Source organism: Syngnathus scovelli, chromosome 6, assembly GCF_024217435.2.
Source record: "Syngnathus scovelli strain Florida chromosome 6, RoL_Ssco_1.2, whole genome shotgun sequence".
Taxonomy (NCBI): domain Eukaryota; kingdom Metazoa; phylum Chordata; class Actinopteri; order Syngnathiformes; family Syngnathidae; genus Syngnathus; species Syngnathus scovelli.
The window spans coordinates 6,853,595-6,880,444 of NC_090852.1; the positions used below are offsets into that span (position 1 = coordinate 6,853,595).

The window sequence follows — 26,850 nt, forward strand, 5'->3', positions numbered from 1 at the left end:
CCCCACCTCCTGCTCTTCATCGTCCTCCCCTCCTCCTCCTCACGGCTTGTTCTCCTAAAACAAGAAGAGCCCAAGCAACCAAGTCACTTTGGTTCGGAACCACCTTTCCCGTCCGAAAGGTTCGTGCGATGCTATTCGTTTGCGTTGGGCCCAAGAAGAAGGAACAAGCCGATCGGAGATGATGGATTACTCCAAGGGGCAAATGGTGAGTGTCGACGACCGCTCGGTTCCCGGCTCCCCATTCGTGTTTGCTTACCCCGACAAAGCGCTGTAGGCCACATATCTACTCGTTTACCTCACCCTTGGTTGCTTTTAACCTCGTAACCAATAGCGGCACACTTGTCTTAACGATGATCTTTTTTATGCTACCCTTAAGTAGCTGCTTTTCTCACACCGAACATTGACAAAAATATCGTGGTAGATTGTTTCCCATTTTTACACAGGACGCAGAAATTGTCGTTTAGAAAGTTTACTATCTTGTATTTGTTGTATTTCATGTTGCAGATCAATTGCTTTTTAAACAAACACGTGTTGTATTCCACAATTTGCTGCCTCAATGTGGAAAAGGTTCACTTTAAAATGAATGAACACATCAAATGAACAGGAAATATCTATCTATCTATCTATCTATCTATCTATCTATCTATCTATCTATCTATCTAATAAAGGGAAATGTGCTTTTGGGAGTTTGCAAACATATTTTTTAAGTTTGTGTTAAACTTATAATCATATTAATATAATATCTAGTATTAGAGTGCACGTGTGGATTGGTGGGGGGCGAGGAATGTGCAGACAAACTGCATGAACTTGTTTTCTTCAAAGTGTTGTGGAATAGGCCCGGATAGGGAGTACCGGAGGAGATCATCTCAAGGTCGGTTAGGAACAAGAACAACAGCACGTCTATGAGACCGGCCTACGAGGGAAAAACCCAACTGTCTGACCTCAGCGACACCTGGACCGGGGAGGAGATGGCCATCGACCAATCATCTCACAATATTTTGCATGCTTTAATATTCATATTGTGTTTCTTTAAAACTGGGCAACCCGGAAGAATGTGTCGTCTTTTGGTGGTCACAAAAACGCACGAGTTTTAGTGTGAGGGACCCGGGACCCAGGCCTGTATTAGTGCGCTCTGTCAGGAATAAATAATTGGTAAATTTGGTCTGATTGATCTACTGGTCTTCTCTTTGACAGAACGAACTCGCAAAATTGTTAGGTGCGCCAGTGTGTGGATTAGGACATAGCAATTTATGTGTTAAGTGTTGATCGCAATTTGGAGTCAGATCAATAACTAGAATCCGTAACCTAACAATTTCTTGGTGACCCCGACGTGATGTCAAGAGAAGGGTAATTGACAACTCGTGGTCTTTAGCCAAGACACCGGACAGTGTCAGGGACACTGTCTCCCGGTCGGCGAACCGTTTGGAATAAGCGCACAACGTTGAGCTGGTACGACGTTTCCTAAACCCTGAGCTCATCACCGATAAGGTAAGCAGAATACCTGTTACTATAAGTCGAAATGCTGCAAATTGAAAGAGGAAATTTAAGAGGAGACTGTCGTTCAGATCAAATAAGGTGTGCATGAAGTTAAGATACATACGGTGAATAAGTTTGGAACTTACGTGTGTAACGTGTACGGTAAAGTCAGGGACTTACGCGTACTACTGATAGGTCAGGGACCTAGTGCTTCGTCGTGGCGGACAAGGGTGCGGTGACGATCGTATTCAAATAGCTGGGGTTAATAAAGAGATCCCCGAGGGGAAGTGAGGCCTCCTCAAAAAATATCCGGTGGTAACAGTTCCTCCTGTGAGAGATCAGACCGCTAAAACATCCAAAATGAACCAAATTGGGGGGAGAGAGAGTGTGCGCGCAGAGGATCCTCATGAGTGATGTGTGTTCTATGGAAGAATGGTGTGTTTAAGTTAAGTTGGTTAGAGAAACTAAGATGAGCAAGGTGTGGCAGTAGAGAAAATAAGGTGTGTGACAGAAAGTTACTAGAACGGTGGCTTGATAGGATGAGAATAAGAGACAACAAATGTTGTGTAGAAGACATTGAAAGATGTCGAATGTGAACATGGTGAAGGGCGCAACAGCAAAGTTGGCCTGCCCTTTGAGAGGTTGAGACTGATGGGCGAGCCTGCACTCGCGCGTAGTCGCGGGTCTGGGCTGTACGCGTGGGCCTGTGCTATGCTCGCGCGGGCGGTGGGCCGGCATCATGATTGTTGCAGGAAATGGCCAGCCTGTAACCAGTCAACATTGATGCCGCGACCCTCTCGCACGGGGGGTGCTATAGCCCGGGCGGGGCAGGGACAGTGTGAGTTTCTCAGTGAATGTTTGAAGCAGTGAGATTGAAGGAATGTATATGCTGATGTGGAAGCGCAAATTGTGAGTGGTATTGACCGATAGAAAGTGGCAAAGAAGCTACATGAGAGATGGATTGTGCGTGCGTGCGTATGCGTGTGTGTGTGTGTGTGTGTGTACGTGCGGTTGTGTGCGCGCTCGGTGTGTGCGTTTATGTGCACACCCTGTGTGCTGCATCCACACAGTGTGAGGAGGAAGACGGCATGGATCAGAGAATGTTCAAGAAAGGGGGGCTAACTCGTAAATAATGAGGAGCTATTGGGAGTAATCTGTTTGTCCTTTCTTTAAGGTTAGGTTAGGTTAGGTTAGCAACACGAGCGATTTAGAGGTTCAAAAGAAAGACAGTTAAAAGAAAAAAACATTTTTGATTTGGACAATGGCAGGCTAACAAGAGCATGAGAAAGAAGGGTAGAGAAAGCGGTGAAAATAGACAAGGAAAGAAATGAATACAAGGGCATTTATCCATCTTTGCATGATGTGACACACCCGAGTGCCTCGAAACTCGGAGTGAGCTATGTTGGACCGCCGCCGTACGGCGACCCCGGAGTAATGGATCCGGTGGTGACGTTGGGTGGTAGGATGGTAGTGGATGTCGAGGGCGAAGGCGAAAGGGCGGATCAGAGTATTGTACAGTTGATTGAACAAGCAGTAAATAAAGAGAGGCGACGGGCCCGGGAGGGGGACACATCCCGCGTGGACACATCCCGCGTGGACACCTCCACCCCCGGTGCGAGCCCTCAACCGTCCAATGTGACAAAAGGAGAAAGCTGGCATAGACTTACTGCCGAGAATGAGGAGCTAAAAAAGAAAATTGATCAAGCCGATGAGCAGCGTAGACAGGAAGCGCAGATGTTAAAATGGGCAACAGAGAGAGAGAGAGAGAGACACGGAGAAAATATAATTTGCGGAGTGGTCAGGGACAGATGACACAGGCCGAGGTGCAGAAAAATTAATTGATGTGTCCGCTGGTGACCACATCGGGCGGTCAGCACTACGAGCCCATGGTGCTCCGTGATGTGACCACGATAATGGAAAATATGCCCCCACTTCACAGAGGAGGCAAGGTGTGGCTGAACAAATTTTTGGCTCTGATGAGTGGGCAGAGCTGTACACTCGGTGACATGCGCTAGATGTTGGCAGGAGCATGCTCCCTGGTGCAACTGCAGGCAACTGAGGAAGCAGCAGGCACAGCGAGACTGGGGAGGGAGGTGCCCTTGCCACAAGTAGCAGCGCCCCTGTTTGAAAACATTAAATTGACTTTCCCACAACCCACCGATCTGGCCCCCACTATGTTTCCTTATGATGTGAAAATGTCACCTGCACAACATTATGTAACATGTGTGGAGAGTTGGATTGAAACCACAGGTCGACATCCGGCTCTCACGCACGAGGCAGAGGTGCTCTTCCGAACGGCGCTGCTGGATGGACTTCCGCCAGATGTGAAGAAGCAGCTAATGTCAGATCCTGACATTCTGGTTTGTGCCGAAGAACGATTTAAACGTCATCTTTTGCATCACTGCAGAATGTTCACTGAGTCACAAGCTAAAGTTGAAAACGAGACAGACGCATTATCTAAACAGTTGTTGAAATTACAGTTGGCAAAAATGCATGGTGAAGCTAAACAGTCTAAATCACAGAAAAAGGAAATGCAAATGTCACAGGCTCTTCAGGTGGTGGGGCGCGGAAGGGGCCAGTTCCGGGGCGGATACAGAGGGAGTGCACCTGCTTACCCGGGGAGGGCAGCATACAAACCCCATTCGCCCAACGCATGTTTCATCTGCGGCGAAACCAACCACTGGGCAAAAGAATGCCCACAGTATCGACCGCGCGGAGCCACCCGCCCACAAACGCACGGAGGTCAGTACTACCAACATGATGATCTCTGGTGTGGACAATTTGAATAGGGCTGCCCAGGGAGCCAGGAAAGCAGTGGCCCGGCGGAGCCAATGCTTCATGTGACAGTGGAAAGAAAAACCTGTGAAGATGCTGGTGGACACAGGAGCAACTTATTCATCAATAAACACTGCCCTTCCTGTATCCTCACTGTCAAAGAAAACAACAACTTTAGTTGGCTTCTCGGGACAACCACGTACTCTGCCTTTTACCAAACCACTTGAAACTGTGATCACCCGGACAGGGTGTAGACTGTGGTACAAATACATCCATTCCACAGACACTCCGATCAATTTGATGGGAAGGGACTTGCTGTCAGCCGTTCAAGCCAGAATTCTGTGTGGGCCAGAGGGAGTGATTATTCAATTTCCAGATGGCATCAGCATCCAGTGCTCACAGCAGCTACAACAACATGGTCAGTGGCTGATGGCGCCCCTACCGGCAGAAGCAGAAACTGCAACCATCTACTGGGCCAGGCTGGAGCCAGAGACCCCTGCTGGTGGCGGTGTGTTCTCGACCTACCTACTGTGGAAGCCTGGATCTGCTCACTGGCGCCATACCACCCACCTGTTGATCCTTTGCATTGCACTCTATTTTATGACCGAAAAAGTGATGATGTATATCGGGATTTGTTTGAAGAAATTGAAGGGCACATGTGGGATTTAACTTCATCGTGCATTTTGATTGGTAAAGAGGGAGTCGCAGCGGCAACTGAATTGACATATGAACAAATGCAGTGGTTCAAAATGACAGAGAAAGGGGTGCCACACATTTCGCTGGCTCTTGCCCCAGGACACGAGGCCAGACAATTGGGCTCAATGGTCAAGCAGTTGTTGCAACAGACTGATTGGCGGAAAACTCACATTCCTAATTTGTACTGGTCTGAGTCTCAGAATGCATACCAAATTAAACAACCCATGGCAGACACAGGATTGCTGGAGGAGATTATGGTGTCCCGCACACACGGTAGGGAGTTAACTGATCATGAGGACGCTGAAGTAATGCTGGCGGCCTTGCCCGACACACTTTGGTCCCAGGGTCCATTTGATGTCGGGTTTTGTCATTCGGTGGCCCCTATTGATCTCCAAATGGATGAGACGCAGCCTATCAAACGGCCTCAATATCGTTGGCCGAAAGAGGCGGACCAAGGCATGGAAGACACTCTGTGTGGCCTCTGGGACGCAGGGGTGTTGGAAGTGTCCGACGGCCAAATCGCACTCCTTGCTGTGGCGTTACCAAACTGGGTGGAGCTCGGGTCAAGGTGGACAGGAGCTTCATTGTGCACTGAGTTTGACAGAACTGAGGAGATTTGATAAAAATTGAATAATGCGTAGAGCTACAGAGAAAAGCATCATAGTCAGAGATTGAACAGATTTGGATAAAACAAATAGGCTAAAACGGTAAGAAACAAGAGCGAGATCTGATATTTTGGCTCGTCAGGCTTAAGAAGTAGAAGTCGAGTTAGATACATTTTAGAATAGGACATTTGGACTAAAGTGGATTCGGTCAAGAGGAACAGGGGCATTTTGGCATTTTAACAGGGATTGACAGCAAGGGAGATTGAGGATAGAAGATCTGGACAGCAATGACGTAAATTACATTAAAAACTGCCCATTCTAGGGAGAGGTGCTGGATGGTGTGACAGGCAGGATTTTTAGGAAGAGAAAAAGGGGCGAGTTAGACTCGCCAAGAGGGGCAATAAAGAGAAGCAGACTGAGAAACATATTTGAGCTAGACAACAGGAAAAAGGGGGAGAGCCAAATGATGATGTAAAAATCCAGAGGGAATAGTCGGACCCATCTTTATTGAATTTAATTAGGATAATTAATAGAGATCGAGTTTGTAGGGGCAATCTGAGGTTATGGAGGCTCCCCTGACACGCGGGTCCCACAGTCGTCTCCCCCCCAGATAGACATATATGACAATTTGCGATGAATCTGATGGGCGAGTTTATGGAAAATTGAATTGGAGATTTTACAATAGGTCATGTTGACAAGTATGTCCAAATGTGAAGAGTTACTATTAGGAGTCAATGTTTGCCTGCACACTAACATACTAACTTTGCTTAGTGTGGGAGGAGAGCTGAGTGATAGAGACGGATGTGTGTGTCTGCGAGTGTGTGGATGGGTGTGTGCGCATGTGATCATCTATGACTGTGTGTGCGCAGTATGATTGGCCAGAGAGGTCTGAAGTTGGGGTGATGTGTTTGCAATTGAGGATAAAATTCCTCTCACCTGAAGGCGTGGTACAGACTGGAGGGTCTGGAACTGGTAAATGATGAGTTCTGACCGGAACCATGGCTCAATGATCAAATCAGGGGCACCATCGACAACAAAACGATGTGATGGAGAAGGCCCATTTCAGTGATATGGTCAGACAAGACAGAACTAGTATCGAACAGCAAGACTTTGGACGATTTGACGTGTGACGACTTTGAGCTCACCCGACGGGGTGACGGACTAGGTGGACAGTGACCAATTGTTTGACGCTTGAACGTGTTTGCGACAATAGCACGCTCTGCTTTGTTTTTCTGTGTGACTTGATTTTTTTTTTTTTTTTTTTTTTTTTTGCAGCATCAGCCACCAGCCAAGGAGCGGATTGCGCGTTGCTTGCGTAACTTGTTTTCATTCTTGCAGGTTGTCGATTGCATTCGTGGAAAGTTTGTGTTGGATTTACAAGAATATGTTAACCCTTGCCCTTTTGGTTTTTATGATGAACTTGTTGATGACGTGGTTTTCAGGACATGATCCGCGGGCGCCAGGATTCATTTTATGACTGTTTTTAATTTTGATACTTGATGTCAGTTTTTGTGTGTACAAATGTCCACTGTCAGTCGGGCTATAAGCTCACTGACAGGAGTGCGATGATTTTTGTTTGTGTTGCCGAGTGTGTGTGGTGGACAGTCAAGTTTCAAGGACTTGGGGTGATGGTCCCGGGGCCCAGATGGTAACTAGAGGTTCCGCGGGCCTGGCTACAATGAGTGTGGTGATGAGAGGGGACGCTTTGCAGGTTCCTTTTGATACGTAATGACACATTGGGTGAATGTGTCAAAAGGGGGGAGTGGTAAAATAGAAATGGGTGAGTAGGTTTCAATTTGTAATTGTGATATACAAAGTTTTTTTTCCAAATTCACTTGCTTTCAAGCTTTAACAGGACATGCCAGAATTCACCCAGCAATGATGGAAGGAGCAGAGGAAGACCAGTGACATCTGGTTGTGGTGTGGAGATGACAAATTATAGGATCGCTTGCCGAAGAATGCATCAGGTATCTGTGCCCTCGTGTCGTTGATAATGCCTGTGGTGGTTGTCCCCATTGAAATACAGAATCTCAATTGGAACCTGGAGTCCCCACTGGCGGGGCTCCTGAAGCGAGCCAAAAGAGACATTTTGCCCCCGTGGTTGAGCGACGACGATCCAACATATATTGACACTATAGGAGTGCCCCGGGGTGTGCCAGATAAGTATAAACTCGTTAATCAAGTGTCCTCGGGATTCGAAAGTATCTTCCTATGGATCACCCCCAATAAAAATGTAGACCGTATTAATTACGTTCATTACAATGTCCAACGGCTGGGTAATTATACAGCTGAATCATTCGCCGCAGTTCATGAACAATTGGCTGCAACGTCGTTAATGGCGTTCCAAAATAGAATTGCGTTGGACATGCTATTAGCTAAGGAACATGGTGTGTGTGGAATGTTTGGTGATGCATGTTGTACTTTCATCCCAAACAACACGGCACCAGGAGGCCGACTGACCAGGGCGTTGGAAGGACTGAGGACACTGAACAAAAAGATGAAAGATCATTCAGGCGTACACACCGATATTTGGTCTGATTGGATGAAAACGTTCGGAAGCTGGAAAGGCCTCATCATGTCTGTGCTTGTTGCTGTAGCTATTTTTATTACAATTATGATTTTATGCGATTGTTGTTGTATTCCATGTATTAGGTCACTCACTGTCCGGTTGATCGAGAAAACCGTTGGCCCGTTGCCACCGATGGGCCAATATGCCCTGGTGACTCAACATGAGCAGCGGGGGGAAGGAAGGATCGACAGCGCGCTGGTAGCTGTTTGCTAGGGTAACGGGTGATGACCTCATAAATGAGGTCATGAGAGGGAATAAAGGGAAATGTGCTTTTGGGAGTTTGCAAACATATTTTTTAAGTTTGTGTTAAACTTATAATCATATTAATATAATATCTAGTATTAGAGTGCACGTGTGGATTGGTGGGGGGCGAGGAATGTGCAGACAAACTGCATGAACTTGTTTTCTTCAAAGTGTTGTGGAATAGGCCCGGATAGGGAGTACCGGAGGAGATCATCTCAAGGTCGGTTAGGAACAAGAACAACAGCACGTCTATGAGACCGGCCTACGAGGGAAAAACCCAACTGTCTGACCTCAGCGACACCTGGACCGGGGAGGAGATGGCCATCGACCAATCATCTCACAATATTTTGCATGCTTTAATATTCATATTGTGTTTCTTTAAAACTGGGCAACCCGGAAGAATGTGTCGTCTTTTGGTGGTCACAAAAACGCACGAGTTTTAGTGTGAGGGACCCGGGACCCAGGCCTGTATTAGTGCGCTCTGTCAGGAATAAATAATTGGTAAATTTGGTCTGATTGATCTACTGGTCTTCTCTTTGACAGAACGAACTCGCAAAATTGTTAGGTGCGCCAGTGTGTGGATTAGGACATAGCAATTTATGTGTTAAGTGTTGATCGCAATTTGGAGTCAGATCAATAACTAGAATCCGTAACCTAACACTATCTATCTATCTATCTATCTGTCATGAATGATAAACAATAAATGTTTGAATCCACATTAGTTGTGATAAATAAATAAATAAATAAATAAATAAATAAATAAATAAATAAATAAATAAATAAAAGGAATTAAACCATTTTAGGTGAATGAACACAAAAATGTGCCACAGCAGCTTATTATTTTCATATGCCACCCTGCATCATTCGCAATGAAAAAAAATAAATGAATAAATAAAGAAATAAAATCCACAAAAAAAAGCCATAAATTGTTCACGTGAAAATGACTATTGGCTACCTAATTTCTTAAAACTACCAAGCTAGCAATACTCATCGGTTTCAGATGTGCAATTTCTTACCCATATTTTAACATTTGTTGGTTACATTGAAAACGTATTAAATCAATATTTAATATTTAATTTTTATGCTTGGTGGCCTACAGGATGCAGACGAATCTTTGAGTACCAATTAGAGATATACCTTAAAAGGGAAAATTTATAATTGCATTCTAATCGCTAAAATGTGCATGTAGCTTCTCCTAGACTGGTTCAAACTGTATGCCACACACACTGTGGCATTTTGACCATAGAGAGAAAATAATCTGATGATCCCTCGCAGCTATTCAAGTTAGGCACGCTCAGCAGGTGGCAACGTAACATGGCCGCAGGTGGCTTTCACATCTCGCTACACAGCGTAAATGCACTTTTTAGGCTATTATATACGGTAAGCTATCATATATTTATCTTTCTCAGAGAGTTATTTAAGAAAAAGAAAAATAATTTAAATTTACATTTGAATCAAATTCCTTTAAATTGAAGCCATAGCATTGTGTATGTCATAGTCCAGCTTATCTGAGGAGGGCAGCTCCACAATGTGCCCCCAGTCCAGTCCAGCTGGCCTGAAGCTGGAAGCATTGATGGAGCACCTCCAGAGACAGCAAGAAGCCAAACAGGATATGAACCTTCAAGAGAAACACCTCCTTCAAGCTCAGGTCCTCTTTGCCCAACACGCTGCTGCTGCGAGGACCCAGCCGGGCTCCAGGCCGGACCTATTCAGCAAAGTGGACGGACTCACTCAGCAAGCTTTGAGCAACCATCTAAGCACAGTTCATGCCAGGGAAGAAGAAGACGACGATGAGGAGGAGGATGGTGAGGATGATGATGACGGTGACTCTGATGAGGAGGAGATGGGGGCTGATGCGGAGGAGAGCGGGCCTCATCAGGAGGTCAAAAAGGCCCGACTGCCGCAGGTTCCCGACCCCCCTTTCAGCACTTACCCCGGGCCTCAACCGGCAGCCGGCAAGTCGTCTCCTCCTCCTCCTCCTGTAGCCATAAAACAAGAGCATGAAGAGAAGCAATTGCTGGATCCCGTCGGCCCGACCGCCTTCACGTCGCCCAACGGCTTCACCGATTGGGCCTATGATGAGCCTCTGAAACAAGTAAGCATCTTCTATCTTAAGTTGAATATCTGTAACGACCTCCATGTGAGCTTTGCTTCTGGGGAAAAAAAAAAGAAGTTCTTTTGGCAAAACGCCCAGTGTAATAGTTCTCTATTACCACTCACAGTGGAGACCATCTAGTTCATTTATACCTTCCACTCTTGATCAAATGCCACCTGCTTGGCTAATCCCTCTTGGCTGCCATCCAAGCCACTGTACTGTTACTTCACAGCAATGTGTGTATTCATTGACAAGGGCTCACCGCTGGTTTGGTAACTAGATGATTGCCACAATACACGCTAATTGCAGATCAGTAGATCTTCCCACATCACACCAACAAACAAAATGTGACAGACAGGATTGTATGATATATTATTTTTTGGGGTGAACAGATTGAATATTCAATATTAAAATATGTATGGCCATTTCTAGTTGAACATTTCCCTCAAACTAGACAAAACTTCTATCCTCTATTCAGAGTGAGTAATATCAGTGCCGATGAACTGAACGTAACTCCTCTCATAAATCACGGCACCAATGTAAATTGAAATAATGATCTTACCTGAAATTACTCATAAATGAAATCTGATCCTATTTGATTAAACACAAAGTTATTTTGTTGTATAAATGGCAATGGGTGGATACATGGTCATTTTACCCCCTGCTAATTAGTGAAAGAACATTTAATAGTTCAGTGTAACACCATACACATAGCAAGATCAACAAAATATAATCATTACTCTGGGACAAAATAAATGTACAACCGCTAATGTTTCACGCTATAAACACTGCTGTAGATACCTGTTCTAAATGTCTTCCAATGTGTGTTTTTCTGGTTAACCAAAGCCAATCTAACAACAACACACACACACACACACCCCTCCCCCACGCAGGCCCCCACGTCAAAACAATATATTCTGATGAATGAAGTCAAAAGACCGAGGGGCTGCCGGGCAGATGCCTCACAGCATGCAATTGTAAAGTTTACTTACTGTGCAGTTTCAGTGGAGCAGAAAAATTGAGGTGTGGGCTTTGGCGCACTTCCATTATATTTTCGTTTATTTTATTTCCTCATTCAGTTCACTGACTCCCTTGTCTTTATTGTTTTATTTTTTATTTTTTATTCATTACACCCTGAAATAACTCATTGCTAAGATAGCTGCAGTTCAGTGAATAGCCCTGCATAATTTAGTTGTCTCCTAGCAACATTAAATGGCTCTGTAATTCACATGCAAGTAATCAATACATGATGACAACGAGAACTCGAGTCCCTTCTTCAGTCCCTTCTTAAAACACCACTCTCAATTTAAATCACGTGCCGTGAAAAAAAAATACATCGCAAGATCGTTAAATGTTTTTGGCCCAGTTTAATTCTCTCCTTGGCTTGAAGCGCCATGATCCATTTGGAGTCAAGTCAAACTGTGATTTTTCACAAGGTCTTTAAATGTGAGGTGCGGGCTATCACCTGCAAGTGAAAATTCTCAGATATAGATTCCCTTTTGGATCTCATCCATCAGCTATCGCAACTGGATTTAAGTCCAGCTCCTGATTGTTGTTAGAAATGCTGAGTCCACCAAACGTTTGCGAAGCAAACGTTATATAATGGCTGCTGTGTGCATTCTGTTCATTTGTGTCTTTTTATCCCTGTTAGTCATTGTTAGGCTCAGGCATTACAGTAAAAGATTCCACCACACTGGACAGTCATTGTTCATCCTTTGTGTGTATCCTCACTGTAAAAGCCTTCTGTGGTACTTTACAAGGGGGGGCCCCTTTTACTCAGCAAGGGGCCGGATAAATGATCTTGACTTGTATCGGGGATTAAAGGAAGAATAATTTGATTTGAATGACAATTTTAGTCCTCCCCTGCTGTTCTATTGAAGCGGTACATTTTCACTTTTGCTCTGTTGAATGATTTTATAATGAGGCCTTTAAGAATCAATTAAAGACAAGGGTGGGTGTCCGGAATGAAGCCTCATATTAAAAAAGCAAATAGGGTTTAGTAAAAGTGATGTCCTACAAGTAGTAAAAAGTTTTTGGTGAAACAAAAGAAACCTTTTGCTGACCTACACACTGAATATGATCAGCATTCCCAGGGTTGGTTGTGTGAAAGCTCTGTGAGCAATTAACTGCCAGATCTTTTGTTAATAGAGCCACAGTAGGTCTCACTTGCTCATCAATAAGGGGGGGAAGGGTTTTATTTCCATTTGATGCTGAAAGAACTGGGATGTTTATCTACCTTGGCGTCAATAGAGTTTCTACGCGGGGGAGTAGAAGGCCCTTTATTAGAAATTCTAAGCACAGCTATTACATGTGTCAAAAGCTACCCCAGGGTGAGGTTTGTGTGAGAGAAGGCTGCAGACAATCATTTAGTTGAAGCTGCATATATAGGAAGACATTTTGGAAATATCTGTGGTGTTTACATGGGTGCTTTTGAGTCACACCAGATGAAATATGGTATATGTATATATATATATATATATATATATATATATATATATATATATATATATATATATATATATATATATATATATATTTTTTTTTTTAAGACTTCAAAAAATGGCACTGGATTGTAGAGGGCTGAGCAATTAGTCAAATTCTCAAACCCCATGTGAAGAAAAATTATTTCAACAACTGTTTTATGTCAGTTTTTCGAGACTGCTCAGTAAATGCCCCCTTTGTTGAAGCTACCGTGGAAAAGTCTACTAAATAATTCCCAGTCGAGGCTAATATGAGTTGTTTCTACTATAAACACAAAGGGAGTTATAGTTTATGTTTTTGTGTTGTTTTGGTTCCCATGTGTTTTATAGCTGAGAGTGTAAAATGCTGTTATGGGACCATTCCTTGAACCACAGTTTGGGTTGTCAAGCGAAAACAACGCAGATGTTACAAACCCCATCAGAGCAATAACCAAAACATTCCATTATTTTGATAAACCACAAGTGTGATAAATAGACAAGACCATCCCCGTCCATGTTATGTTGTCTAAAACATACTCTTGTTTTAATACCAAACATCAAATTGAACTGAATCGTGAGCCACGTATGACGACAAAGCCGACCGGTAACGGTTGTAGTGACAACAGTGACGTCAAACGGTGGATGAATTATGCACACGGCCCAAATTCTCTTCACTGAACACTTTCTCATTGCTATCATCTATCTGCTGTTCATGCGCGTCTGAGGAACAATAACATCTCAGCGGGGCTTTTCCGCGCATTTGAACACTCGGTTCCGTTTTAACCTTTAACTGTCACATTAAGTAGGAGCGCATGGAGCAATAACATGTCACATTAAACTACATCATGACAATGGAACCTTCTTCCTCAGCTCCTTCTCACTGTCTCTCAGCAAAGTCGCCCCCCCCCCCCTTTAAATGATGTATTATGTATACACAGTAGAGCAATACAGGCACCCTTTCTATGGGGGGGAGGTAAGCAAGGGGGGAGTAAAGTCCACTAGCCCGGACGATAACCAATGGAATATTTTAAGAGGAATTGTAGTATTTTGCCAAACAGAATAACTTTCTCACCATACCTGGTGAGCAGCATTATATCGTTATTTAATCGGCAAAACATCCGGCGATTGTTATTATTTTTATTTATTCATTGATTGGACTTAGTCCACTATGCACTCTTCTCTCTTCCTACTGTTAGAGAGCTACCATCTGGGCTGATGAGAATGAAGGCGGAAGAGGCAGAGCCGAACCATCCAGGGACTTTGCAAAGGTCAGTGGATTGAGCAGGAACCCCATTTCTCGTTATGAAGAGACATGATGCTAATGAGAATTTTTTTTATTTTTTTTTTTTGCGGCGTAGCTTTACGTACTGGACATGGACCCGCAGCGCAAAGAATTTCTTGATGATCTTTTTATCTTCATGCAAAAACGAGGTCAGATGCTCTTTTTTTTTTTTTTTTTAAAAGCTGCTTTGAATTTTGGTAATCTAACTTTTACAGACAAATGTCATATTTTAGTAGGTGACAACTCTCAGGGTTTACTTTACCTTAATATTTAGCCTCATTTTTCATTCGTAAATTTTGTTTAATATTAAATTGTAAGAGACTCATACTAAAATGTTAGCACCTAGTCAAGCTACAGTGTTTTCCGTAAATATAAAAGTTGTTTTCAAGCCTTCAAATTTGTAGTACACTGAAAACCAAAAATTACAATTCAAGTCATATTTTCCACAATAATTCACAATGTTGTATGATTATACAAAGTGGATAACCAGCATAATCCACATGCGGTTCAAGCTGATCATGTTTCGCAGATTTCATACAACAAATAGTCGGCCCATCGAAGAGGTCACACACAGGCCAACCGTGCATGTGTTGATGCTTAGTCCAAACTAATCTTATTTCTACAACTGGTATTTAGCCTTCTTCATTAAATGGCTTTACTACAGAGGCTCAGGCTCTGCGGTGTCAACGCCGTGATTGGCAGCCACTGCTGCTCTCTCCCACCCCAACCCCCACGCTGTGCTCAAATCAATTCTCAAACAAAGCATTTGCTGTGGAATTACTCCCACCCCCAACATCTGAAATAAACCTCATTAGAAGAGGATATGCACATAGATTGCTCATGCTGAGTCTTTTTTCACCCGCCATTAATATCTGGCCTTAAGGTGAGGAAAGTAGACGGCATGTTGACCTTCTCGTCTTTTAATAGCTGCTTATTCCTATTTGTGCAAATTACTCAAAGCTGCAATTTAACGGAATTTAAGTCATTATATTTCTTGTTTTGCTTCCTTCAGGGACGCCCGTGAACCGGATTCCCATTATGGCCAAACAGGTGCTTGACCTGTACAAACTTTACAAGCTTGTGACAGAGAAAGGAGGCCTAGTGGAGGTCATCAACAAGAAGATTTGGAGGGAGATCACCAGAGGTCTTAACCTCCCCACGTCCATTACCAGCGCAGCTTTCACTCTGCGCACGCAGTACGTGTCTGAACTAATAATATGTGGGTTTATTATTACCCCAACAGTCTCAAAACTATCCGGATGGTACACTTGCTTGTGATAAGGCACACAGTGTCCCTTCCATGCCTTGGCAACCCCAGTTTATCTAATGATAACGCAAATTATTTATTACTCCCACAATGGGGACATTTACATGTTACAACAGCAAAGAGCAAAGTCAAGAGACTCTAAGTGCAAAACAAACGCACTGCAAACTCTAGTCTGTTAAAAAAAAGTGCATTTTTATATTAATAGCACATGTTGACATTGTCTAATTTATCAAAATTTGAACGTTAGCCAGTGTCCAAACTCTAAACAATAAATTACATTTTCCAACTATAGGGGGTGCGCTAGAGCAATATTTTTTTGGGGTAAAAAAAAAAAAAAAAAAAAACAACGCTGAGTTTAAATGTGAATTCTTTAGGTATATGAAGTACCTGTACCCTTTTGAGTGCGAAAAGAAAGGCCTGAGTTCTCCAGGGGAGCTCCAGGCGGCCATCGACAGTAACCGCAGAGAAGGTCGACGTCCCAGCTATACCAACACCCTGTATCGTTGCTACTCACCGTCTCCAAACTCCGCTCCGCACAATCTTCTCTCATCGCCCACGATGCATACTCCCACCTCTGGACACAACACTTCCAGTCCGTCAATCAGCCCGAATGTGAAAAAAAATCCAGGTATGATTACCACATTTTATTTTTGTTTTCCTTTTGCTCATTTCATTTTCTCTCTTATTTTTAAATGGGCATTCTACACAATTCTACAGATGAGGTTTCAACTCCAGTGATACCCAGCCGACTGCCCATGGCACTGGCACTGGGGCAGCAGAACCAGCAACATCAGCAGCAACAGTTGGCCCAAGCCGCCACTCTGGAGCATTTACGAGAGAGGCTGGAGCGCGGCATAGGGGGGGCGGCTGTTGCTGACGGCCCAGAGAAGAAAATGATGCGTCTGGCAGAAGAGCAGCAGCGCCTCATGCAGCAGGCGCTCCAGCAAAACCTACTAGCGATGGCCTCCCATTTCAATCCCCTGAACTTCAAACTCAACAATGGTCATGGTGAGTTCTCCTTCGCATTGGCATTCATGAGAGGCGGCCATTTAACGCAAATGTTTGCATTGCTTTCCCACAGAGAGCAAACAAGATTTGTCCCTGAGTATCTCGACCAGTGGAGCAGCCAGTATTAGTGTTTCTGTGGAAGTCAATGGTACCATGTACTCGGGTAAGTTGCTCATTCTGTACATTTTCTTTGATCACTGCAAACACATTGCAAAACAACTTTCCGCCAGTGAAATGAATGGACAATGTTGTTACCGTAATTGCCGGACTATAAGCCGCACCGGATTATAAGCCGCACCAGCTAATATTCTTGGATATTTCGGTTTTTTTCTTACATAAGCCGCACCGGTCTATAAGCCGCACGTGCACACGAGTTTTTTACAAAGAAAGACAGTACATAGAAAGCCTTTTTAACGTTTTAATAACATACTTGAACATGTCTTTCTAAACATTGCCTGTGACGCAGCAGTAGTACCGCAGCAACGCGGAAGTGTGCACGCGAGTTATTAGCAAAGAAAGACTGGACACAGAAAGTTTTTTTAAAGCTTTAATAACATACCTTAACATTTCTTTCCAAACACTGCCTGTGACGCGGCAGTAATACCGCAGCAACACGGACGTAACACAGCAAAGTCAGAGACGCGGCGGTAACGCAGCAGCAAAACGGTAGCACAGCACTAACAGGGCTGGTTAAAAAAAAACGTACCAGTAAAAGTAAAAAAGAGCCGTCTTCATCTTCCTCCTGTGCACTGAAACCATCAAAGTCTTCCTTGTTAGTGTCCGATTGGAATAGCGTTTGATATCCTTCGCCTCACTTTCTCAGTCTCTCTTTCGTCGTCGCTTTTATGCATTGCTTCGAGTTCTTCATGCTTATCTTATTCATGCACGAAGCGCTAAATTACATTAAACTAGCGATATAACGTATAACTTAAAAGCGGCATCATGCATTTCTTTTGTCCCCCATAATGACGGTTTGTGTATAAAAGCTTCCTTTCAGTAATGTCCGTGTTCATCTCATTATGTATCTTCTTTGTGAGTGTGAGTGTGTGCGTGATGCGCGAGAAGATCAAAACACAAGCGAGCACGTCTTCTTCGGCGCATTATCTCTTCTTCGTCTGTCTCGCTCTTGCTTCCTGCTCGAGCGCTCCTTGGAGGCCGTAAAAATCCATAAATACGCTCCAGAGTAGACACAACACAATGACATCAACATCGACTGCCTTTGGCTTAAAAGCGGCATCATATGCATTTCTTTTGTCCCCCATAATGACGGTTTGTGTATAAAGGCTTCTTTTCAGTAATGTTCGTCTTGATCTCGTTCTGTCTCTTATTTGAGTGAATTATACTGCACTATTCGCCTGGCGGATGGACATGCGATCAACGCACCACTTTTCTCCCCAGTGACGTGTATAAAAGCAGGTGTCCACGTTGTAACATGAGATATTTACACAGAAAGATGATACACAGAATTTTTTTTACAGTAATTTTTAATTACTGTAATTATATGCATTTTTTCCAAAAAGTGCACGGCAGTAACAGCAGCAACAAGGCAGTACAACGACAGTAAAACTGCAGTAACACATCTGGTTAAAAAAATAACCAGCCTACCAGAAAAGTAATCGATCGCTTACTGTAAATAAATGTCTTTTTCCAAAAAGTGCCTGTAACACGGCAACAACACGGCAATAACACAGCAGTACAACGGCAGTAACACCGCTGGTTAAAAAAAATAACCAGCCTACCAGAAAAGTCATTGATCGCTATCTTCATCTTCCTCCTGTGCACTAAAACCACTGAAGTTGTCTTCTTCAGTGTCAGACTTGAACAGACTCAGGATGACTTCGTCAGACACTTTTACACCGTCTCTCTCTTTTTCGTTGTCGCTGTCACTGTCACTTTCGTCTCGAGGCGAAGATGTGCTCGCACCGTTCTCTTCCTCACGCAGCAGTCCAGCCTTTCGAAAGCCGTTGGTGATCGTGGATTTTTTCACACTGCCCCACGCAGTCAGGATCCACTGGCAGACTTGAGCAAAAGTTGCTCTTCGCATGCGGCCAGTTTTGGTGAATGATTTCTCGCCGCTGGTCATCCACGCCTCCCACTCAACTCGGAGTGCCACTTTAAATGCACGATTCACACTGATATCGAGTGGCTGCAAATACTTTGTTGTTCCCCCAGGAATCACAGCTGGAATTGAGTTTGTCCTCTTGATGGCAGCTTTCACAGAATCTGTGATATGGGCCCTCATGCTGTCCAAAACGAGCAGTGTTTTTTTTCTGTGAAAAAATCCTCCTGGTCGCTTGACGTAGCACTCCGCCAGCCATTCCTTCATTAGGCTTTCCATCATCCACCCTTTCGTGTTTACTTTCACGACGATGCCTTTCGGGAGGTTTTCTTTTGGCATAGTCATTCGCTTAAAAATCACCATTGGTGGGAGCTTTTGTCCGGATGCTGTGCAGCTCAGAACACAAGTGAAATGCGTTCTCTCATGGCCAGTTGTTTTCAGCGTGACGGAGGATTCACCTTTCCTGTTTACAGTCCTAGTGAGAGGTAAGTCAAACGTCAAAGGCACTTCATCCATATTTATGATCTCGTCTGGTCCGATGGAATTCTCAGCTATCTTTGTTTGTGTGAATTTGTGGAAGTTTGTAACTTTTTCCTCGTAGTCGGGAGGGAGTTGCTGACACACAGTCGTGCGTGCCCTGATTGACAGGCCCTTTCGTCTCATAAATCTGAGACACCACGATGGTCCACCTTTAAAATCTTCAATCTTCTTTTCGGTGGCGATTGTTTTGGCTTTCAGTCGGATCTGCACGGTGGAAACACCTCGGCCGTCTGCTCTCTGTGTGTTCACCCAGTCTTCAAGAATGTTTTCAACTTCGGGCCATCTGCCTTTGTTGCCTCTGAAAGCTTTTGTCGTCTTTTTGCATTGTGTCAGTTCTTCACTCTGCCGTCTCCAACGTCTCACCATCGATTCATTGATGCCAAGCTTACGTGCCGCCGCTCTATTTCCGTCTTTGACAGCCAAATTGATTGCTTTTAATTTAAAAGCTGCATCAAATGAATTTCTTCGCGTGCTTTCCATGGTGAGGGTGTGTGCGTGATGCGCAAACTAGCACGTTTTCTTTGTCTGTCTCGCTCTTGCTTCCTGCTAGAGCGCCCCCTGGAGGCCGTAAAATCCATAAATACGCCGCGCCGCCATTTAAACCTCAGGGTTCAAAGTAACTTTCTGAATAAAATGCATTAAAAGTTCACATTCATTACTTGTTTTTGGTGAGCAAAATGTCAGAAGAATTGAATTCAAATGCTGATTGATTGGGTTTTAATACAATGCAGATGGTCCAAACAGCGCCACTGCTTTGTGTAATCTCTGAGTCACATGGCAGTGTAAGAGAAAGGGTTTAGAGCACAGGTGTCGAACTCAAGGCCCCACATCATTGTATGTGGCCCGCGAAGACAAATTGTGCATCAAATTCGTTGTTCATTACTAGAATTGCAAATTGTCTTCACTTTTAATAATAGCTTTTTTTTTTAAATATTTGACCAGTTTTTACTCGTCTAATTTGAAAACGAGTTATTTGTCAGTTTGTTTTCTAGCTTTTACTGTATATAATAGTGTTAAGAGTAAAACTGATCAAGTCATCACAAAAATCACGAAAAAAATCTTATATAAGCCGCACCTGACTATAAGCCGCAGGGTCCAAAATTTTGGAAAAAAGCCGCGGCTTATAGTCCGGCAATTACGGTAATTCATTCCAGAAAAAAATTTTTAATTTTTAAAATGTGGAAAAAATGGTATTTTACTTTATAACGGTTTGTAGTAATAATTTAATGAATTACCTCATTGGCCAATGACATTGTGCTCCTCTTGTTTTGTGTGTCTTGGCCACCCAGGGGCAGTATAGTGCAGACTTGCATGAGTGACAAAGAAGAGTTTCACAACTAAGATACTCATGAATACTTAATTGATTATCTGAGCCCTTAGAGTGATCTCATTTTCTCATGTCCCTTTCCACGTCCACTAGGCGGCATATCAGCATGACATCTGAAGTAATACACTTTGTCTTTGTCAACAGGAACATTGTTTGCTCAGAAGTCCAGCGCTCCAGTGGTTTCGCAGGCTGTAACTCCAGCAGGGACGAGCGGTTTCAGTGCCTTCTCCTCCTCTCACAGCCCCTCCTCTTCATCCTCCACCTCCTCAAAGGGACCAAATTAAAGATCAGTTGTTGTTTTTTGTTTTTTTCTTACTCCATTCTTACCTTTGTCATTGAGCGGTGTACATTATCTCTAGTCAGGCAAGAACTGTTTGAAATATGTCTAATTTCTTGTTCTTTCATGCTTCACACACTTTTTCACGATACGTTTGCTGTTAGTTTGCATTAATGTTGTCAAGCACGTGGCCTCGGAAATCTTCTAAACGTAACTTGTTAAGCTTAATTCCTGATGTTTATTTTAATCGTAGTGATGTTCACATGTGTCTTTAGTGCTAAGAGAGAATCAACGCTGTTTTGTGGCATCTATAGCTATTTGTCATCCTGTTCTATTGCCTCTAGAACAGCGGTGTTGCCAAAGTGAATGACGACCAAAAAAAGCCTTAGATCAGTGTCATAGTTCTGTTTCGTGACCAGTAGATATGATTTAAACCGACAGGTGGCTGGTTACCGCGGGCAGCGTTTTCATGGCGACCTTCAGGGAAATGTGTACACTTTCAGGTACCGCGGGACCTTAAGTATTTAGAAGGAATTTTAGAAACATTTGCTGGTTGGAGTTTTTATTTGTATTTTGTTTTCCTTATTTAATTACTGTAGTTCTGCCTTGAACTTATCTGCTGGGAGTCGTTTGTGTAGAACAGATGCCAGACTTACCTCATTTGCTCAATTGTTGTTTTGGGGAGGGAGGGGAATTTCTGAACTCAGGAATGTCCACTGGACCCGTAAATGTGTTGTGATGTATTTTTGTATAGGCGACGAATGTATCATTACTGACCTCACGTTGGACTGAACCAGTGCTACCTCAATCCTTGAGAGAAATATGCAATTCTTAAAACGGCAGGAGCTGATGTGGCCATCTGCTAACTTGTACTGTAAGTGGACAATCAAGTAAAATTGCAAACAAATGTTACTGACGACTTGACAAGTGTAAACACCAAGGCCCCGTTTTGGTCTTTGACAACATATTTGTTGGATGTACGGTCATGTGGAATAAAATAATCGTGTGCTGCACAATATTATCTACTACTATGTACTATCAGAAAATATAATTATAGTAGTAAAAATTTAAAGCTGCTATACCCCAAAAGAAAAGAAGGTAGAAGTATACACTTGAACACAAATGAAAGGTCTGATGCAGCAATGAGAAGGTCGCCGGAGTCAAAGTACAAATTATATGAACCTTTTCAGTGCTCAGACAATTTTTAACCAATCGCTCACAAGCCTGTGTGTAATATAGTACTCCCATGTCACAATAACAGTCAGACTGAATGCATTTTAAAAGATGACTTGGCCAAGGTAACTGAGTTCAAAGTTTTAATCAGTACACATTTTATTTAATTTTCTATTCAAAGCTTCAAGATAACCAATTCAAGGTAATTCAGGAAGTTGGTTTCAAAGGTTATAGGTGGATGTATAACAGTTAAATAATATACGTAAAATCGTTTCTTATTTTCCTCACTGCTTATGTGAATGTTTAAGTGGTGCATCTGGAATAGCATTAACCTTTAGGTACACAATTCCGTCATAAACTCAAAATTTTTGTTTGACATTATCGATTCATATTTTTCAAGTCAAGTCTGTGTTTACTGGCAGGGATATTTCAAACTGCTACTTTTGCTTTCCTAAATGGATACAGCAAATTAAATAGTGTCTTGAGATCCGACTTTAACGTTTTTCGAGATGCATGCTGTTGTAAGTCTACTTTTTTATGTGAACTGTTCTTCAAAAAAAAGTTAAAGTCCCAAGTTAAAGTCCCAATGATCATCGTCACACACACATCTGGGTGTGGTAAAATTTGTCCTCTGCATTTAACCCATCCCCATGTGATTTTGCTCCATCCCCTGGGGGAGAGGGGAGCAGTGAGCTGCAGTGGGGCCACGCTCGGGAATCATTTGGTGATCCAACCCTTAATGCTGAGTGCCAAGCAGGGAGGCAATGGGTCCCATTTTTATAGTCTTTGGTATGACCCGGCCGGGGTTTGAACCCACAACCTTCCAGTCTCAGGGCGGACACTCTACTACTAGGCCACTGAGCCTTCAAAAAAGAGGCTTCAAGCTGCCAGCCACTCCCAGTTGTTAACGATCAAGTCATCTCTATGCTAAGAAACAATAAAAAATGCTATAGAATACACAAAGTATGTAGCAACACATGTAGACAATCTAAAAACGTTCAGTCATTTTTCTTCATCTGCAAAAACGTGTGCAGTTTACAGATGAATTAGGACCGTCTCTGTGAATCACAGTTCATCTGTATTATGCTGCCCCCAGATGGCCAAGGCAAAGCACAAGAGTTATAATGAATTAAATTAGTAAGAACAGATAACATAAATTACAACTAAGATTGCAGGGGCGGCAGGGATGAGTTCACAGGCACAGATTGTGGGATTTATTGTCAGGGTATGTTGCTACGTGGTGATGCTGCTGGATTGACAGCTGGTATGGTGTAGGCTTGGAAAGAAGCACACAGAGAGGCATTATGAGATGGAGATCACCGCCCGTAGACTCCACCCTCTGGATTGCAGTAATACTGCCATACCGATTCTGGATGAGGAACTGACTGGAGCAACTATGGTAATCTTGTTTTTATGTGATTTTATTCCCAAGGAAGAACCTCCAGCTCTGTGCTGTCATATCCAACTCTATCTACACTTTTGCACAGACCTCAGGACTCAATCAAGATGCTTTGACAGTGCCGCTGGAAGCTGAGGACGTGCCTTGCCATATTTAAATTTGCTTTGTTTATTGTACGGTTGACGTTGAGAGCCATGCCTTATCACGACGAGGAGTATCCGGGCCAGCCTCTGTGGCAGTCTGTGGTGCTGTTTTGCTGCAAGGGTATGATCGAAGTCATCATTGTCATCCTCTTCTTCTGGCTTCTCGTGCAGGTGCTCTTCACCAGACAACTCGAAGGTAAAGTCAGGAAGTTTTCAGTATGTTCTGTATGCATATGTCCCCAAATATTTGTGTTATTTATTTTTCATCACAGTTCATCTTCAAATTCTCCTTCTGCTTGGGTTGATCACTTTCTGTTTGAGCTTGCTCCTGGGATGTATTCTGTGCTGGTGGCGAAGTCACATTTGTTGCGATGAAGACAAAGAAAGTGTGATGTCATCTGAGCCTGTGACCTTAGAGCGCTGCGTGCCCTCCTCGGCGATCCCCTCGTCATCTTCCAGGCTTCAATACGACGAGCTGGACGGAGATACGCTGGACTACCCGACCACGTTCACCAGCCCCGCCCCTTTTGATGAGGAATTTACCTCCTGGTGTTTCTCTACTGAAGCCTGTTGTGCATCTGAGAAGAAGGAGCAGACCAAGACTTTTTTCTCTCTGCGCCGCCTCAGCAGTCCACCTCTTTATAAACCCATAGACAACAACCATACTTCCCTGCCTTCTCTCCCCAAACTGTTATCCAAGGCTCTGCAGAGACGGTGCACTGTGACCGGCACTAGACACTCGCCGAGCACGTCCGACGAACCCATCCCTTTGGTTTCATTGGACTACGGCTCCAGACGCCAACCGTCAATATCCACGACACCTCACCTCAATTTTACAATATTCTTCGCCCCAGACAGACAAACCTTGACAATCACAGTCCTCAGCCTCACGGGGTCACCTCACAGGTTGGATGATGTGTCAATACAAGCCTGTCTTCCACCTCTCCATCCCTCTTTTATACAAGCATCAATCCAGAGCAACTTCAGTCAAGTCCTGGTTTTAAATGTAAACTCTGCAGAGGAGCTCCAAAGGTGTACTCTAAGACTAGCGGTATACACACAGGATATACAAGGACTGACGGGCATCGCGCTGGGGCTGCTGCAGGCTGAATGTGGAGGAGGAGACTGGAACACAAGCCATGAGATTCACTTCACAAAAGAGCTCCATTCAAACAAAAAGGTTGTGGTCCATAGACGAATGATGTTGGTTCTCATTGGGTCAAAAGTCAACAATTCTAAAGTCTTATATCCACATTATTACAGTATGTGTTTTTTTATTATTTATTTATTTATTTATTTATTTATTTATTTATTATGATTATGATTATGATTATTATTATTATATTTACTTAATACAGAATTGTCTCACCAGTGAGGACAAAGCGCGTAGTAGTAGCCACATGGACAATTCAGAGCCTTAGTCGGAAATGAAATGAAAATATAACCTGTAAAACTCATAATCCATTTCCTGTTTCCTCTCTCTGAATCTGTGCCCTTTACTCAGAGTGCGATCTACCAAGATGTACAGATGTCTAAGGGGCTTAGCTGTCCTCCGCAGATCCACATTCTGCTACACTATAACCTTCACACACATCGGCTCAAGGTGGCCGTCTTGAGGGCCGACAACCTGGAGAATCTCGTCCATACGTCCGCCACACCAGGTAAACTCGGTCTAGCCACTTGAACTTGTCACCTTGTGACTTCCTGACACTGTACATTTAGACATTATGTAAGCTGGAGAGGTAAAATAGTTCCCTTTTGCTTTTAATGTTAAGGGGATTATGGGATGTCTTACACGATCCGAATGAAGTGGGTTATCATCCCTTTTTAAATGACATTGTGGTTTAATCCGTTACTAGTCACAATCCTCATAGAAAAGTATTTCAATCTCCAGGGTACTGATAATCTTTATTTGCATTACCATGTCTGGACATGATGTTCATGGCAGTGGGCGGCCATTATCATCTCAATTTCACGTGCAGAACATGGCGTAATTCTGATTAGAAGAGGTTAAGCCTGTAAATATGGGTCTAATTGATATTTACATAACAATACAGAATGCTGTGTATAAATGACGTTTGTATCAAACATAGATTAAGTGATAAGTATGAAAAGAAAAAACAAAAAACAGGAGTACATCATAGCTGCATTTGTTGGATTTATTGAAATTATTTTGTGTTGAAGTAACAAAAGAGCAACTCGTGGGACAATCAAAAATCAAGTTCTTGTTCATTTTTTAAAGCTAGAGATTGCCAAGTACCGATATCGGTAGTGGAACCGAATTAGAAAGAAGGATAGAGAATTGCCATTAATTTCATGCAATTTTAAGGAAAATTCCTATATTGAATAAAGGTCTTAATAAGCTGTCAGTTTTTTGGGAGGGAAATTTTACATATAAAAATACCAGTGTTATCGCCACTTTTTATTAGCAATTACTCAAGATTTGAGAACCGGTATCGGTCTGAAAAAAAAGTGATATCGAACATCCCTAATTAAAACTATAGTGCCTAAATAAATGAACATAAAAAAGTTTTATGTTTTAAAGTGTAACTAAAAGTGAGAACATAGGATAGTCTATTATTGTTCCCCATGTCATTGACTATCAGTATTTGTTTACAGACTACCAGGTGGTAATTAAGTTGCATCATGAGGGAATCACCATAAGCAGCAGGGAAACAAAAGGAACCTCGTTTGCTGTGTGGAACTCCTACTTCCTGTTTGACCTTCCTCCAGGAGACATCAGTCACTTACCACTCATGTTGGAGTTTATAATCATGCAGGTGCGACCCGCATTAGACATTCTAACTGAACGTGAATCTTTTTATCAGTTCTTTGCATTTGAAGGAATTAAATTTCCTCCTTTCCCACATGACAGAGTCGTGCACGGTCACAATGTAAAATCCTCGGTCGAGTCCTCATCGGTGCTGAGGCTGCAGAGGCGGGGTGTGCTCACTGGAGGGACACGTGCAGTCGACAAGAAGAGCAGTCATTTTGGCACACGGTTCAACCAGAACCTTCAAAGAAAAATATGGGCAAGATGTACTGCTTATGATCTCCATCCCACATGCCAAGTTGAAATTTGCCATGAAGTGCCGGCGTCTTGGCCTTTGAGGTCTCAGCATGTTTGTTGTTGTGCATGTTTAAATAAAACCAATGCAATAGTTTTAAAAAATGACACCAAGGTATACTATATTTTATATATATATATATATATATATATATACGGCTGACTAGCTCAATATACGGCTGACTAGCTCAATCAGTAAGTGACATGACTTACAAACGGAAGACCCGGGTTCGATTCCCGGCAGGGGCACAATATGAGCAATGAGCAATTACCTTACCAGCAGTCAGTGTGGGTCCTTAGGCAAGACCCTTAACGATACCGCCTACCTCAGAGATAATGAGAGTACAAGAAACGAAAGACATGCCGGCTCAGACGTCGCCCGGACAAACA

General features: G+C 43.2%; 2 protein-coding genes across 3 annotated transcripts; both read left to right on the plus strand.

The window, feature by feature from the left end:
* The first annotated feature begins 26 nt into the window (after nucleotides 1–26).
* LOC125970790 (AT-rich interactive domain-containing protein 3B) lies at nucleotides 27–21,694 on the plus strand. The gene is made up of 9 exons (XM_049723425.2): nucleotides 27–205; nucleotides 9,863–10,459; nucleotides 14,115–14,186; nucleotides 14,277–14,349; nucleotides 15,213–15,396; nucleotides 15,842–16,095; nucleotides 16,185–16,475; nucleotides 16,549–16,638; nucleotides 20,546–21,694. Exons 1-9 carry the CDS (start codon nucleotides 179–181, stop codon nucleotides 20,683–20,685), a joined length of 1,728 nt encoding a protein of 575 aa, XP_049579382.1. The 5' UTR covers nucleotides 27–178; the 3' UTR covers nucleotides 20,686–21,694.
* Nucleotides 21,409–26,569, plus strand: LOC125970794 (uncharacterized). Of its 2 annotated transcripts, XM_049723432.2 has the most exons (7): nucleotides 21,418–21,552; nucleotides 23,076–23,250; nucleotides 23,339–23,589; nucleotides 23,666–24,573; nucleotides 24,898–25,054; nucleotides 26,013–26,173; nucleotides 26,269–26,569. In XM_049723432.2, the coding sequence occupies exons 3-7, from the start codon at nucleotides 23,445–23,447 to the stop codon at nucleotides 26,443–26,445; spliced, it is 1,548 nt and encodes a 515-aa protein (XP_049579389.1). In that variant the 5' UTR covers nucleotides 21,418–21,552; nucleotides 23,076–23,250; nucleotides 23,339–23,444; the 3' UTR covers nucleotides 26,446–26,569. The 2 variants fall into 2 exon arrangements, with proteins under 2 accessions (XP_049579388.1, XP_049579389.1); XM_049723431.2 differs by lacking the exon at nucleotides 23,076–23,250 and having other exon boundaries at nucleotides 21,409–21,552; nucleotides 23,284–23,589.
* Nucleotides 26,570–26,850: the final 281 nt, after the last annotated feature.

Bases quoted from the DNA above. Each gene is read 5' to 3' on its own strand.
- LOC125970790 (XM_049723425.2), top strand. From the start codon at position 179: ATGATGGATTACTCCAAGGGGCAAATG. The intron at 14,350-15,212 runs GTCAGATGCTCT...TGCTTCCTTCAG, and splicing joins TATCTTCATGCAAAAACGAG to GGACGCCCGTGAACCGGATT. The intron at 16,096-16,184 runs GTATGATTACCA...ACAATTCTACAG, and splicing joins GAATGTGAAAAAAAATCCAG to ATGAGGTTTCAACTCCAGTG.
- LOC125970794 (XM_049723431.2), top strand. From the start codon at position 23,445: ATGCCTTATCACGACGAGGAGTATCCGGGCCAGCCTCTGTGGCAGTCT. The intron at 25,055-26,012 runs GTAAACTCGGTC...ATTTGTTTACAG, and splicing joins CCATACGTCCGCCACACCAG to ACTACCAGGTGGTAATTAAG. The intron at 26,174-26,268 runs GTGCGACCCGCA...CCCACATGACAG, and splicing joins TGGAGTTTATAATCATGCAG to AGTCGTGCACGGTCACAATG.